Source organism: Coregonus lavaretus, assembly GCF_964263955.1.
Source record: "Coregonus lavaretus genome assembly, chromosome: 28".
Lineage (NCBI taxonomy): Eukaryota > Metazoa > Chordata > Actinopteri > Salmoniformes > Salmonidae > Coregonus > Coregonus lavaretus.
Window position 1 is genome coordinate 9,498,361 of NC_140015.1, and position 14,906 is coordinate 9,513,266.

General features: G+C 43.7%; 2 protein-coding genes across 2 annotated transcripts in view; both read right to left on the reverse strand.

Moving 5' to 3' along the window:
- Window positions 1–451: 451 nt before the first annotated feature.
- LOC311103607 (WAS/WASL-interacting protein family member 2-like) lies at window positions 452–8,707 on the reverse strand (the record flags this gene model as incomplete). The annotated part of the gene is made up of 7 exons (XM_084145204.1): window positions 452–3,025; window positions 3,203–3,304; window positions 5,386–5,583; window positions 6,025–6,711; window positions 7,283–7,393; window positions 7,646–7,778; window positions 8,648–8,707. The coding sequence occupies 7 exons, from the start codon at window positions 8,705–8,707 to the stop codon at window positions 2,985–2,987; spliced, it is 1,332 nt and encodes a 443-aa protein (XP_084001330.1). The 3' UTR covers window positions 452–2,984.
- Window positions 8,708–14,142: 5,435 nt separating this feature from the next.
- LOC311104487 (junction plakoglobin-like) overlaps window positions 14,143–14,906 on the reverse strand; it is a 67,685-nt gene continuing 66,921 nt past the window's right edge. Inside the window, exon 16 of the mRNA XM_084146338.1 lies at window positions 14,143–14,906. This exon is cut by the window's right edge and continues 426 nt beyond it. The gene's annotated coding sequence lies outside the window, so the exon portion shown is untranslated.

Below are 14,906 nucleotides of genomic sequence, written 5' to 3' on the forward strand. Positions count from 1 at the left end.
GTCACTAATAACAGATGACAAGGGACTAGACCAGGGTTCTTCAATTTCGGTCCTGGAGGGCCGAAACACCTCTGTTTTTCATCCACTCCTTCTAATCAGGGGCTAATTCAGACCTGGGACACCAGGTGAGTGCAATTAACTACCAGGTAGAAATAAAAAACAGAAGTGTTTCGGCCCTCCAGGACCGAAATTGAAGAACCCTGGACTAGACCATGGTGCGGCGCACAATTGGCCCAGCGTCGTCCAGGGTAGGGGAGAGAATGGCTGGCAGGGATGTAGCTCAATTGGTAGAGCATGGCGTTTGCAACGCCAGGGTTGTGGGTTCGATTCCCACGGGGGCCAGTATGAAAAAAAAAAAAAATAATGTATGCACTAACTGTAAGTCGCTCTGGATAAGAGCGTCTGCTAAATGACTAAAATGTAAAAAAAATTTAGACAGATTGCAGATAAAGACAGGAAATTGACTTTTTCCCCCCCATCACTGACATTTTTATTGAATTGGTACAACATGTCTGATGCAGAAGGGTGAAATGTACAGAAGGAACCAGGGCCTGGATTAAGCTAAGTATGGAATGGGGGATGAGAAGACATGAACAAGGAGGTTCTCTCAATGTGAGTACATACTGCTCCTGTTGAATGGCCACACAGGCCCTCTGTGACACAGAGAGGGAATATCTAAAGGGGGACAGAAGGCAAGAGAAAGAGATATATGGAAAGACTAACAGTTCGTCACTGGTTTCTGACAAAAGCCTGCCGTTATCCATCCCCGTTTTACTCACTATATTACAAGCTTTATACATATTGAAAGTAGAACAATAGCTATGACTACCGTATTAGCCATGAGGTGTATACATTTAAATGATTAGCTTTCCTTTCTTCTTTACAAATCCTGAATTGACTCTTACAGCGAATGCGTATAATAAGGCAAAAGACCAGCAAAGGGTTGAAATAAGAGAACAGTGAGGGACAGTTTAAGGGGGTTCTGTCACTGAGGAATAAAACTAACCCCACACAACACAAACAATAGGAACCAATCACAGGTACCAGCCTTAAAAAGGTTCACCCCCCCTGTGTAACAATGTGCATTTGTTTCAGGCTTGTGGTCACAAGAGCATTAAGCAAAGAAATGTAAAGACTACATTACAGAAATGTAAGGACTACATTACAGAAATCTAAGGACTACATTACAGAAATGTAATTCCGGAAATCAAGTTGATTATTTCAATCAAAGACAGAATGTAGACAAATATGATTGAGTTGAACAACATGGCTGTTATCATTAGTTTGTCCATTCAACCCACAGCAGAATATCTCAAAATTGGTACACAGACATACAAGCATGTACTGCCCTCTCGCTCAACATTGCCCAAATCCATAATACACAACTATGTTTTTTTTTTAAGACAAATTGAAGGGGTACTGCATCACAAGCATATAGGTCCCACGTCTCCCTATGGAAAAACATCAAATACTGCCACCCAAGTGGCTATTGTGGGTATCAACAAACCTTATCCTGCAGAGTTCATAATATGAACTCGGCAGGATAAGGTTTGTATTTGAAAGCATACATTTATCTACCCCTCGACATAATTTTCTATCAATTTTGAACAATAAACTCTTGGACTGCTTCCAACTCATTGCCTGGGTTCAGGTTGAGTATTTTAGTGTCAATGTACTGGTCCAGCATCCTGTAGCATGCAATGCATTTTAAAAATTCAGTCATGTTTAAGCTAGTGGGGTTGTAGTGTTCATATGAGTTAGTTGTCATGAAATGGTTTCAGTGACCCGACTAGTGTTAAAGGCATAATACTTGTGTCTGCTTTGCATTTAGGACAACTAACAAGCTCTCCCTCATGCATTTTGTCAAGACAGACAAACTGAATAAAAGAAAGACAACATGCATCTTTTTTTCTGAGTAGGGAGGAAGATTCCTTGCTGCAAGATCCCATACATGTGCATCATTCTAAATAGGAAGACCTTTACCACAAACCAACGATCGTCACAGGTGTTGATTACTGCCAACTATCACAGAGAACGTATGGAACTATTGTTTTTGTCAGTCCATCATTCCAACCATTCATAAGAGAAACCACGACAGCCTTGCAGCAGGGAAACAGGATGGGGGATATGGGCTGTTCCCAGTTCAGTTCCGACTCAGTTGGCACTTTTGGAGAGAACCTCTTATCTAATAATGCCTTTCCAACATAATCATCATTATCTCCAGCAAACAGAGTTCTCTGTTCCGCAAACCGTATACCTGAGAGAACTTTCAAACAGTAGCAGTTCCCTCCATCAGCAAGGGAACTTTAGACACTTAGAACCAGGCTGTAGAGTCCCTGGTGTTTCTTCTTACAGGGAGAAGACTGACTGGTGTTCAACCATTTCATGGTGATGTGGGGTCTCACAGGGAATACTCTGATGACGTGGAGAAAAACATGTCAATTTTGACAAATCGCAACAGTCTGTGTGGTATGGATATTAATGTATTTTATACCGGTGTCAAAGTGTTCCCCATCCACACACAAGAGCCTGGAAACACTATCAATGGGTAAGTCTGCCTTCGTCTGTGACAAAACAGGGCAAGTTCACCCAAGCGGACACAGGCTGGGAATGGCATAAGTAAGCTGCCAACTCCACCTTCAAATGGAGTGAGACTGCCATAGCAAAAATAAAGACCTTATTGTAGAACTTCTCTTCCATTTCTTTCATTTTCTTCAGAGGAGGAATGCAATGCTTACAATGTCTAGTCTTATTTTCCAAGCTTCCCGTCGTCCTCCCTAAACCCAACAGGTCTTTCTGGGCCATTTTCAAGGGTGAGCGTGTGAGTGAATGGTTATGGAGTTTAAGTGAAATGGAATGTTGTCAAATGAGAAGCATGTAGGTATATGTTATATGCTGTAGGCTCTATGTGAGAAAGTACAGTGTGTGTATATATATAAAACCCTTGTCTCCTGTACAGTAGAAGTGACGTGGTCTCACAGTGTTCACCTTCCCACGGGTGGTGCAGGAGGAGCTCCCCTCATCACTGTCAAACAAACACAGTCAAAACAAAAAGCTTTTACAATAAACTATAGGCCTATGGGAAAATATTGATATTCCTTTCATGTATACATTTTTGTACTCTGCACCAGAAAATGTGTGTGAAAAATGTGTGTACATTACTTATTGAAATGTTTGGTCACACTGAGAAGTGAGCCCTCACCTCGGTTGGCTTTGCTGGGGTAGATCTTGGTGAAGTGCCGGTACTCCTCTGGAGCAGGGAAGTCATCCAGAGGGTGGAAAGAATACTTGGACTCAAAGTCATCTGTAGGGAGAGAAGGTTAGGAAGATGACAGTTCAGGTCAGGCGGACAGGTCAGGGGGGGTGGTCAAGGCCATTGAAGGTCAACGAAGGGCAAGAGAGAGGAGAGGACGGAAAGAACAGTAGGGAAGAGTGGGAAGTGATGGTAGTTCTCAAACCTCTCTTTTGTTTTGATCCAATTGTTCCACCCGAAGGAGCCATGGATCAAGTGCTCTGAAGCACTAGATATTAATCCGTTTTTGGTCAAATCGATTTGAGTTGGGTAAACTGACCGTATTTTTTATTTTATTTGTTAATACAGTACCAGTCAAAAGTTTGGACACACCTACTCATTCAAGGGTTTTTTCTTTATTTTTACTATTTTCTACATTGTAGAATAATAGTGAAGACACCAAAACTATGAAATAACACATATGGAATCATGTAGTAACCAAAAGTGTTAAATAAAAAAATTAATGTTATATTCTTCAAAGTAGCCACCCTTTGCCTTGATGACAGCTTTGCACACTCTTGGCATTCTCTCAACCAGCTTCATGAGGTAGTCACCTGGAATGCTTTTCCAACAGTCTTGAAGGAGTTCCCACATATGCTGAGCACTTGTTGGCTGCTTTTCCTTCACTCTGCCGTCCAACTCATCCCAAACCATCTCAATTGGGTTAAGGTCGGGTGATTGTGGAGGCCAGGTCAGCTGATGCAGCACTCCATCACTCTCCTTGGTAAATAGCCCTTACACAGCCTGGAGGTGTGTTGGGTTATTGTCCTGTTGAAAAACAAAATATAGTCCCACTAAGCCCAAACCAGATGGGATGGTGTATCGCTGCAGAATGCTGTGGTAGCCATGCTGGTTAAGTGTGCCTTGAATTCTAAATAAATCACAGACAGTGTCACCAGCAAAGCACCCCCACACCACCTCCTCCAAGCTTCACGGTGAGAACCACACATGCAGAGATCATCCGGTCACCTACTCTACGTCTCACAAAGACACGGTGGTTGGAACCAAAGATCTCAAATTTGGACTCATCAAACCAAAAGGACAGATTTCCACCGGTCTAATGTCCATTGCTCGTGTTTCTTGGCCCAAGCAAGTCTCTTCTTCTTATTGGGGTCCTTTGGTAGTGGTTTCTTTGAAGCAATTCGACCATGAAGGCCTGATTCACGCAGTCTCCTCTCAACAGTTGATGTTGAGATGTGTCTGTTACTTGAACTCTGAAGAATTTATTTGGGCTGCAATCTGAGGTGCAGTTAACTCTAATGAACTTATCCTCTGCAGCAGAGGTAACTCTGGGTCTTCCTTTCCTGTAGCGGTCATCATGAGAGCCAGTTTCATCATAGCGCTTGATGGTTTTTGCGACTGCACTTGAAGAACCGTTCAAAGTTCTTGACATTTTCCAGATTGACTGACCTTCATGTCTTAAAGTAATGATGCTGTCGTTTCTCTTTGTTTATTTGAGCTGTTCTTGCCATATGGACTTGGTCTTTTACCAAATAGGGCTATCTTCTGTATACCACCCCTACCTTTTCACAACACAACAACTGATTGGCTCAAACTCATTAAATTAACTTTTAACAAGACGCACCTGTTAATTGAAACGCATTCCAGGTTACTATTTCATGAAGCTGGTTGAGAGAATGCCAAGATTGTGCAAAGCTGTCATCAAGGCAAAGGGTGGCTACTTAGAAGAATCTAAAATTATTTTTTGATTTGTTTAACACTTTGGTTACTAAATGATTCCATGTGTTATTACATAGTTTTGATGTCTTCACAATTATTCTACAATGTAGAAAATAGCAAAAATAAAGAAAAACCCTTGAATGAGTAGGTGTGTCCAAACTTTTGACTGGTACTGTATTAACAAATAAAATAAAAAACAGTCAGTTTACCCTTTACCCAACTCAAATCGATTTGACCAACTCAGATGTATAGTTCTCTTCTCTTTTACAGATTCAATACATACTTGGACTGCAACATTTTATACAATCCAAAAGAATCCCAAGTAGATTGACTAAGAAAATGAGAGTTGGTTGTTAATGTAGAGGGAAACTGAATTTGAGGTCAGGTGATGCAGTATGGGGAAGAAGACTCACCTATGAAGGAGCGGGAAATGGAGGTGTGTCCATTGCGGATAGGTGGGGGAGGGGGCGGGGGTCCGGCAGGGGTACGGGAGGGAGGAGGAGGGGGCTTGCCACGGCTATGAGGCTCTGAGGGGCTACCTCTGTATGGGGGTGGTGGAGGGGGGGCATCCCGACCACTGTTTCGTTGAGTCGACCCAGGCAGGGGTGGAGCTGTACAGACAAACGGTCATTAAGGAATAATAAAGAGAGCCGCCACACTGGCTAACCATCAGTCTAACACTCATTACAATACAGACAGACAGGAACGCACGGAAAACACTGCAGGCCTGTCATGACACGCCACCTTCCTGACTGTAGCGCCACGCCTTGCCACAGGACTTTTTCTACACTGATTGAATTTCTACACTAATAAAGAAATCACCTCTCCTCGCTTGCCTCACATTTTGACGTGATTGACAAGAGGAGAGAGGTAAAAAATAATTGTCCCCCCCCCAAGAAAAAGGGGGGGGTGACAGACACAGCACAGTGAGAATGTGACCGAATTGTGTGACTGAACTATGCATAACACAAACAGTAGAAAGCATTTCAGTTTTTTTCCAGAACTTAAAATGGACAGGTAGAGGAACAAGGAGAGCACTAGTAGGAACATACCTGCTCCTCTGCCGGGGGGCTCACGGACTGGAGGGGGCGGGCGTCCGCCTGGCGGGGAGGGGGAGGGCGGCGGGGGTGGAGCTTGCCCACGGGTTGGAGTGTGTCCAGGACCGGGCGACGGCTTCTTGCTGAGGGAGTTGTGTCTCTGAGGTAGCTCCGGGGCGGCTTCGTTAACCGGGCTGGAGGGGCCGTTGGTCATGGGCTGGCGGTACGGGGGAGGAGGTGGACCCAGAGAGGAGGAAGAGGAGGATGCCGAGGAGCCCCCTGACGTCGGGGGCCGGCGGTTGTTGTTGGGAGAAGGGGGCGGAGGAGGGGCGCTGTTGCGGACCGGCACCGGGGAAGGCCCCCTCTGTCCTGGCGTGGGAGGGAGGGGCTTCTCCCGGTTGTAGGAGGGGGCAGGTGGTGCCGCCTTCTGAGTTGGGGCAGAGGGTGCGTTGCCCCGGCGAGAGAAAGGGGGAGGAGGTGGAGGGGCGGAGGAGCTGTGCTTCATGCCACTGTTAGGGCTGCCTCCGCTGAGGGGGCGGGAGAGGTCGGGGAGGGAGGGCCTCTGGGAGCGGGAGTGCTCCGGGGGAGAGGCCTGCTGGGCTGAGCAGTCTGTGTTGTCCTGGCGAACAGGGGGTCCGGGGGGACGAGGAGCAGCGGGGCGTGTGCCAGGAGACGTCAAGGCTGACCTGCCAACCGAACCATCTGCACAAAACAATTAAAATCACGTCATCAGCAATTTATATGAAGATTCATTAATACATGAACAGAGAAACATGAGGACATTTCTCAGTGCAGAGTTAGTACAGAACAACAGAAATGTATCATTAGGTTGTTTTATTCATCATAATCCATGTTCTAATATTTTCTCCCTGACAGATGGTAAGGCCCTGCCCTTCATATGATTAAATCTAACACTAACGCAGACGTGCAGGTTAGGGAAAACATTATTGTGAATCAGCAAATCTCCTTCAGCCGTGCCTGTGTCAGATCTATTACAGCCCTGCCCAATGACAACACTGAAACCTGACGGGCTGCCCTACCTACGCAGTCAAAGACCAGTGCTCATTTTTCACCTATTGCAATAGTGCCTTGACGAAGATGCTTACTCCCAAACTTGTCAGCAATAAATATAATTGAAGGGAATTAAATAGCCGTTTTAAACCTACTTTCTCAATATAATTTGACGGACCACTCCTTCAGCAGCCCAGATTTTTGGGGGGAATCTTTGTTAGTGACACCATTACTATTAACAGTTAAGATATTCAATACTTGCCTCCGACTGGTCGTAATTTAGGCACACCTGCCTGGAAAATACCTCCCATTGGCTGAATGGCCCCTGACGAGCCTCCTCCACCTCCATTACCACCACCACCTCCTTTAGGCTCTTGACAGGCAAGAAAACAAGGTTAAATTACATACATTACAATAGTAACCTATTATATGTATAATTACCCTTATGATCTCCCATTTCATTCCTGTGAAATAAACATTGTCCCCCAGTGAGTGTGCTCCAAGCACTACCCTAGCCTCATCAGTTCTGTCCTTCTTACTTCCATCCAATCAGATTAGTTAGTAAAACACTACCAGAATAGTAGATCTGAGACAAGGGTGAACCTTAGTGGGGCTGTGGCCTTACTTTCTAAGATGGGTGCGCTCCGGTCATTGACCACGCCGACCTTCTTCAGCTTGGCCCCTTTGTGGATGTCACCGAGCAGGGCTCCTCTGCCTTTGGCCTCATCTCGGTTCAGCTTGGGTGGGGTGGTGTTGGCCTGCGAGGGGAAGAGAGAGCGCGTGTCCTCTAGTTAGCTTAGCACAGCACACTTAACGGTACAGTAGATCTGTTTTGATACAACAGGATGCGTGAGATAACGAGCAGCATTAGTTCTGGTGCTTTGGACAAATCACGATTTCAAAGGCGTCTTTCCAATTTGGGATGGGGATGGGACATTTGGCCCATAGACTTGCCCGTAACTAACTGAGATTATACATAACCTGACAGGTAACAGTTTGCAGAAAGCCACGTCACAGTTGGTGCAAGGGAATTAGCCGGGTAGAACGTGTTCTTGATAGGGGCTACAGCACAATTCATTTGAATAAGATTTCTATTTTGTGAGTCCTTTACATTAAGTAATTCATTAGTTGTCCATTGCATAAATCCATAGCGTTATGCAGCCCTGTCTGCAGAGGCCTGGTCGGTCCACTGCCTCATTATGTGAATTACTTCATGTGTAAAAAATTAGAGGATGATTAGTTGAGCGAGCAGCGCTAATCACTTGAATAAACCAGACGCACTCTGGCTACGTCCCGAATGGCACCCTTTTCCTTATATAGTGCACTACCTTTGACCAGAGTGCACTATATAAGGGAATAGGGTGCCATTTGAGACACAGCCTCTGGTTGGGCTTGGCAGGGAGAGGATAGCACATACTATCACAGGCCACGTAGAGAGCTTATTTCAGATTTCAGTAGTGTGCTCTATGCCTACATCATGGTTTGGAGCTAGGCCTACATCATGGCTCATACACATTAAATATGTCCCTATCATAGGTTTGACTGATACTGTTTTCTCAGATCCACACAGTTGCACAGGAAACATGTTGCATCCAGGTGACACCTGCATGCTAGAATAAGTTCTTACCTGGCAGAAGGTGGGGGGTGGAGGGGGGCCACAGGGGGGGGGAGGGGGAGGGATCGGCATCCTGGCCCACTCAACAAGTCTTGTGGATGGCCTGGGGTCTCAGATACACAAAAACTCAGTCACCACCTGTAATAACGCAGAAAAATATATAGTGGTAATGTTATCAAGCATGAATTCGTCAACTAGCACAGTTAGCTAGGTAGAACAGGTTCCCTTCGATTTGATTGCTTCCCTTGCAATAAAATAGATATGTTTTTAAAACCACGTAGCTAGGTAGCTTGCCATCGAATACATGTTACCCTGCTGGGCTCATGTGACATTGTTATTGATGACGTCTTCACTTCGCAAGTTGGCCTAACTAGCTAGTTATGCTAGCAGAGAGCTAACGTTGGGTCAGTGCTGCTGTGGAATGTGAACGAGCCGACTGTAGATCGCTGTAAATCATCCAATAGGGTGAAATCTTCAAATAAACCTGGTCATCGGTAACTAGGTCAGATTAGCCAATAGTTAGCATAACGATTAACTTAGTTGACTAACGTTATGCAGCAAGGTGACAAACTAACGTTAGCTAGCTAAGCAATTAGCATTCAAACTTAAAGCCATTGTGGCGGCCCTGCAAAATAATAACTAGCTAGCTATCTTGAAATAAAGCATGGCTGTGATACATCCTAACTAAACGTAACGTTAGCTATGAATCTCAGCTATAGCATACATGGCGCGAGTTCATCATGGCTATCATGTTTGGCTAATGTTAAAGGCTGTCATGTTAGCTAACTACAGGATCTGAAGCGAGCAAGCTATCTGGGTTAGCCTGCCAGTGTCGGCAACCTTTGCAAGTTAGCTTAATTGGGCTAACTGCTAACTAGATTGCTTCAGAGTGCAACTTACTTGAGTTTCTTAGCAGCCCAGTCGTTTGATATTTGAGGTTTTAACTCATATTTGTTTCTTCGTTCTCGGTAGTTAATCTCAAGTGTATTATACGTTTCAAGCTGTCCATTGATATTTCACTCCTGAATTCACGCTCACGTCCCTTCACTTCACTTGCAGCTGAGATTTGCTGAAGCAGTGTAGATGGAAGTGTGCAGACAGAAATGTACACTGGCACTGCAGTGTACCAGAGATGGCAGAGAAAACGAGACACCCTACTCCCTAATTTATTCGTGTCGGGGCGGGGCCACTCTGGTCTACCTATTGCCCCCGCCTCACTTGCGTCTGCCCTGTGTTTGGAAGATATAGCTATCGAGCAGCGTCATGTGCTCACCAACAGATCACGTGACTTGCACATTTTTTTGTGACTGGAGGATACATAGACCTCAATGCTGTATGGGATGAGTAGTTTGTTTGCCTCCTAACTCATATATCACAGTTTTTTAAAGGTGATTTCTAATCTTTTGAATTAATGGTTCACCCCAGAGAATGTTGTGCCTATTCAACATTTGGAACCATGATAACCAGCATGTTGTTGAAATGTATATGCAAAACATTAGTGGCCATGTCAGTTCCAGAGCATAGAGAATATTAGAGGCCTCTAGTGGCCAAAAGGCAATTTTAGCATGGGCAGCGCCATTGAGGGCTTCCACCATTTTAAAGTAGTCAAAGTTGTCAACGGTGGGGATTCCTATGGGTTGTTGTTGTCTCAATGGCGCTGCCCATGCTGTCACAGACGCTATAATGGCACAGATATAAAGATGAGCCCTCTATCTATCTCTATGTTCCATAGCCACAACCAAGAAAACAGTTTGAGCCCTGTACCACAGTATGAGTCATAATACCCATAAAACCTAGCGGTCAAACAGGGAAATGGTTCCAATTGTTTTTTCTCCATTCATTTTTCCCATAGGGTTTTTTAGAAACACTTAAAATAAGGGATGTGTTTTGTGTAGGCTTTCCCTGGTGTGATGTTTTGATAACCGTGTAAATCTCTCTAGGACAAGGTGACTTATCAATATATTCGCATGTATTTACACCCCAAAAAGGAAATGCTAATTAGCTGCTAATGTGGCTATCATAAAAAACTACAAATGCCATGATGATCTGGACGAGACTGCCGAATCGAGGCAAAGGTACGATTCTCTGGATTAACTATCTAATGTTAGATAAATGTAGTAATGAATAAATTGGCAACATTTCTTTAATTTGACAATTCTGTGAACTGTCTTGTGCAAGTTTTAAATTGACACAATACCTGTTTGCAAAGGTGTCAGCTAGAGATGCAGGGGCTTGCAGGGATTTGTAGTCTACTTTGATACTAATTAGCATTTTCGAATCTAAGAATTAATAGAGCTGAAAATATTGATAAAAGTCACCTTGTTTGAGAGAGATTTATATGGTTATCAAAACGTCAGGCCAGGGTAAGCCTACATGAAACACAGTCTTTGTTTTAAGTGTTTCTAAAATCCCCTATGGGAAACATTTATGGTGGGAAAATGATTGGAATAATTTCCCTGTTTGACCGCTAGGTTTATGGGTATTATGACACATTCACTGGTAAACTGCCTGAGTAGGAAATCTTCATTTATCCACGATCTTTGAGTGTACATCAAAATGGAGGAAGGCTAGAAGAACGTCTCTGTAATGGTATCAAATGATGCTGTGTTACATTAGGCTATTATACATTCTTATGACTGCAACAATCATTCTGTGAAAATCTTGTTCTTCAAATCAAATCAAATGTTATTTGTCACAGACGCGTGTTTAGCAGATGTTATAGCGGGTGTAGCGAAATGCTTGTGCTTCTAGGCCGTTTTTCTTCAATGCAAGGTCAGGAGAGGATTGGAAGAAACTACACCACACATCATCTAAGCATCATCTAAAACACTATCTTTAATAAGCAAGAGAGCAACGTCTAGTTGTAGCTAGCTTCATATTCTGGGGTGCACTGCAGACTTTTTCCTTCAATTTCATGCTTTCCAAATAGTAAAGGAGTCAGGTGTGAGATGGAAATGTCAGACACCCTGCCCAGCTGTCAATTACCACAACAACCACTTGGTGGCAGTAGGCCTATACTGAATGAAGTCGGGACACACTCACACACACACACACACACACACACACACACACACACACACACACACACACACACACACTGACTGCCTCCTTTCTCTTATGTTGTCCCAGAAACCCTATCCCTAAAATCAACGCTGAATCTCTACAATGGCGATTTTAGCATCTAAATCTTGGTGGGGCAAAAAATAAAACAAGTGGGATGCATGCCAGCAAAGCCACTACACTACACAACACTACTCAACACTAAACAATACATTAATTGCACTATACCGGTGACAAACGGTGCCCACAAACTGTTAGGGCCTACATAAAGCTGTCCCAACAGCAGTCCCAATATCTTACCAATGCTACATTTACATTTTAGTCACCTGGCTATCAGCGAAGCCTTGTCTGGCAGCGAAATAGTTAATTCAGCGTCATTTACTGCCTTTAAAAAAAACATAGCTGATATGCCTGACTTGCTTAAACAAATGTGGTTTCTAATGACAATTGAGATGTACAAACTATCTATGGCATAAGGGGACGACGAGCGGATAAGAGGCAATCCGTAATTTTGAATAAGACATTAATGAGCGAGCTCGGACGGACGTAGTCAATATAACTATTTGTTTTGCACTTTTGAAATGTACAGCGACAGAATTCAGAGTATGGGCCGTTCTTACAGTGTTCTCCCTGTACACCAAGTCAGAACTGTAGGATAAATAAAGGGCAGACAATGAAAGCTCTTACAATATTCAATGATTACATTTCTCTAAAACAGGTTACAGGCTACATGTGCACCACCAAGTCAGAACAGTAGGTGAAATTAAGAGGGGTAAATAGACCAAATTATTAGGGTGAGGCACAAGGGCTACTAACATCTTACTACACAACATACACTTAGTATTACTTTCTTAGCTACAGTATACATATCTCCCTGGGATATTACATCATTTATGCAGCAGCATACAATACATTTTCACCTTGTTGTGCTGTGCTCACTTGAACATGAAGGTGGGGCGGCGGTCCTTCGTGAGCAAATTTTGTCATCAAATAAAGAGAAAGAGGCCAGATTTACAATTCCGAGTTGGATGACTGTTCAAAACGTATTTTCCCAGTCGGAGCTTGTTTATTCCCGACTTCCCAGTTGTCTTGAACTCAATGGAGGTCAAGTTTTTAGCAGTTCTGAGTTAACAGTTGTTTTGAGCGCGGTACAAATCATGCTTAATTGACAGCATGGCCAATGTTGAATGTTTATCATTTTAAACTTGGAAAATAGCCCCTTAATCCCAGATTTGTGACCACACAGTCACTCCACTGAATAGCAGGCTAGTGATTGCTTTGCAATGCTTGCAGTTAGCCACCGATTCCTTCCAAACCACTTGAATTTGCGATTTCCAACTTGTTGTGTAATGTTTATGTCAATGGCCAATGAGCACCGATACGTTTTATCTATATTTTCTCGTCATAATTTGTCTTCATATGACAAGGATTAAAAAGGATTTGTCAGTAGATTGTCGACTTGATTCATGATGATGACTGCTAGCTAAGATTTTGAATGTATGATGTTGACATGATCAGTCCAATCAAAGCTACTGATTTTATCTGTGGTCAATGACCTTGAGCCTTTTTGGAAGGGCACTTCTAATGTAACTCTATGGCAGCACGCAAGGGGCTTGAATTTTCGTGATCTACCCTTAGACTTCGCGGTGACTTAGTGAGTGCCATGAGTGACAGAACACTGAGCCAATCACGGCGCAGTGCTTCGTATTTTCTGCTGGCTTTCCCCACCACCACAGAAAGCACTGAGCTAGGCTGAAACACCTGCATTTTGGAGCTGCCTTACCCAAAAAAACAAAAAAGAGACCATGTTTGTATGCAGCTCTATTAACTCAATGTTTGTTTGTTTTTTTACATTGTTTGCAAACTGATATGTGACACGTAATAATGCCCAAAAAAACAGGCAAGCCCAAATTATTTATTTATTTTTGCTAGAAATGTGGGGCTCAAAACAGGTGGGGCTCTGCCTGCCCTGAATGACGGGTCGCCACTGAATCGCTACCTTCTCTTTATACACTTTACTTCACACTTCTCTCTTTGTGATGATTCTCACTTTAGTGGCATGTGTGACGCACAGTAATGCCGGTTACAGTGGAGCCCTAACCCGGATCCGATTCAATGGCGCCATTTCAAGCTATGGGTGAGTTTTTCTGGTATGATCTCCCTCTGCTACATGCACATATGAATTGTGGTTAGTTATCAGTATGTTTATCAAAGGCTTTCGGTTGTTATTACTATTTGAAACCCGAATGTGGTACTGAGAGGGCAGATGTCCTGCCTCTTGGGGGCGCTGTGAGACAGAGTTTACTTTGGATTCTTCACCACCAGCGTGCAGTGGTTTTTATAGGCTGGAGTTTCGACCTGGCTTGACTGACAATGAGTGAAAGCAATAATGACCTCAGGGCTAAATAAGATCCAATTATCCATAAAAATACACAGGAGGCAGGCTAGTTAATATAGTTTGTTTTATTTGAAAAAAAGTTTCAAACTAAAAATGTTCTGTAAAAATGCATATTCATTGTGTTAATTTCCTCTCCATTCATCTCTTATCAACATCATCCTTCTATCATCCCATGTTTCTCTTTCTCTTTTCTATCGTTTGGAAGGTAGGAATGTGCAGCGGGGTCGGTATAGCACACACACTACAAACAACAGAATCACGATGACTGCTTCCCCCCACACAACCCCCACCCAATCAAAATAGAAAACAAACAGAAAGCTATATGATTATCATCGTCACAAAATAAATCTCTTTGGCATACAACCCCTGCCATAACCTCAGAAATACTTCCTCCCCAACACCCCCCAAACATCAAGACATAAAAAAACACCTCTTCCATAACAACGCACGTACTTTGTGGAACCGTCAGTTGTGGTAGCTGTTAAAGGGTGTGGGCCTGCCAGACATTACGTTTTGGATCATACACACGTTTTATGTTGAAGCACAATGTATTAGTCCATGATCCATATGTATACTGTGTCGGTTGAGTGTCTGTAACTGTATGTGATCAAGACCGGTCCACAGGAACAGAGGAGAACCAACCGCACCAGCTGAAGTTGTAGTTTAGTGTGCTTGGGAGACCACTCGACTAGGAGAGAGTGGTTGTGGACACATCTTCAGGGAAGAGGGTGCTTGTCTTGGACCCTCAGACCCAGCAGTAGTCTGGATCATGGACTGGACTGGGGTTATAGACAGTTATAGGCAGCTCAGGGA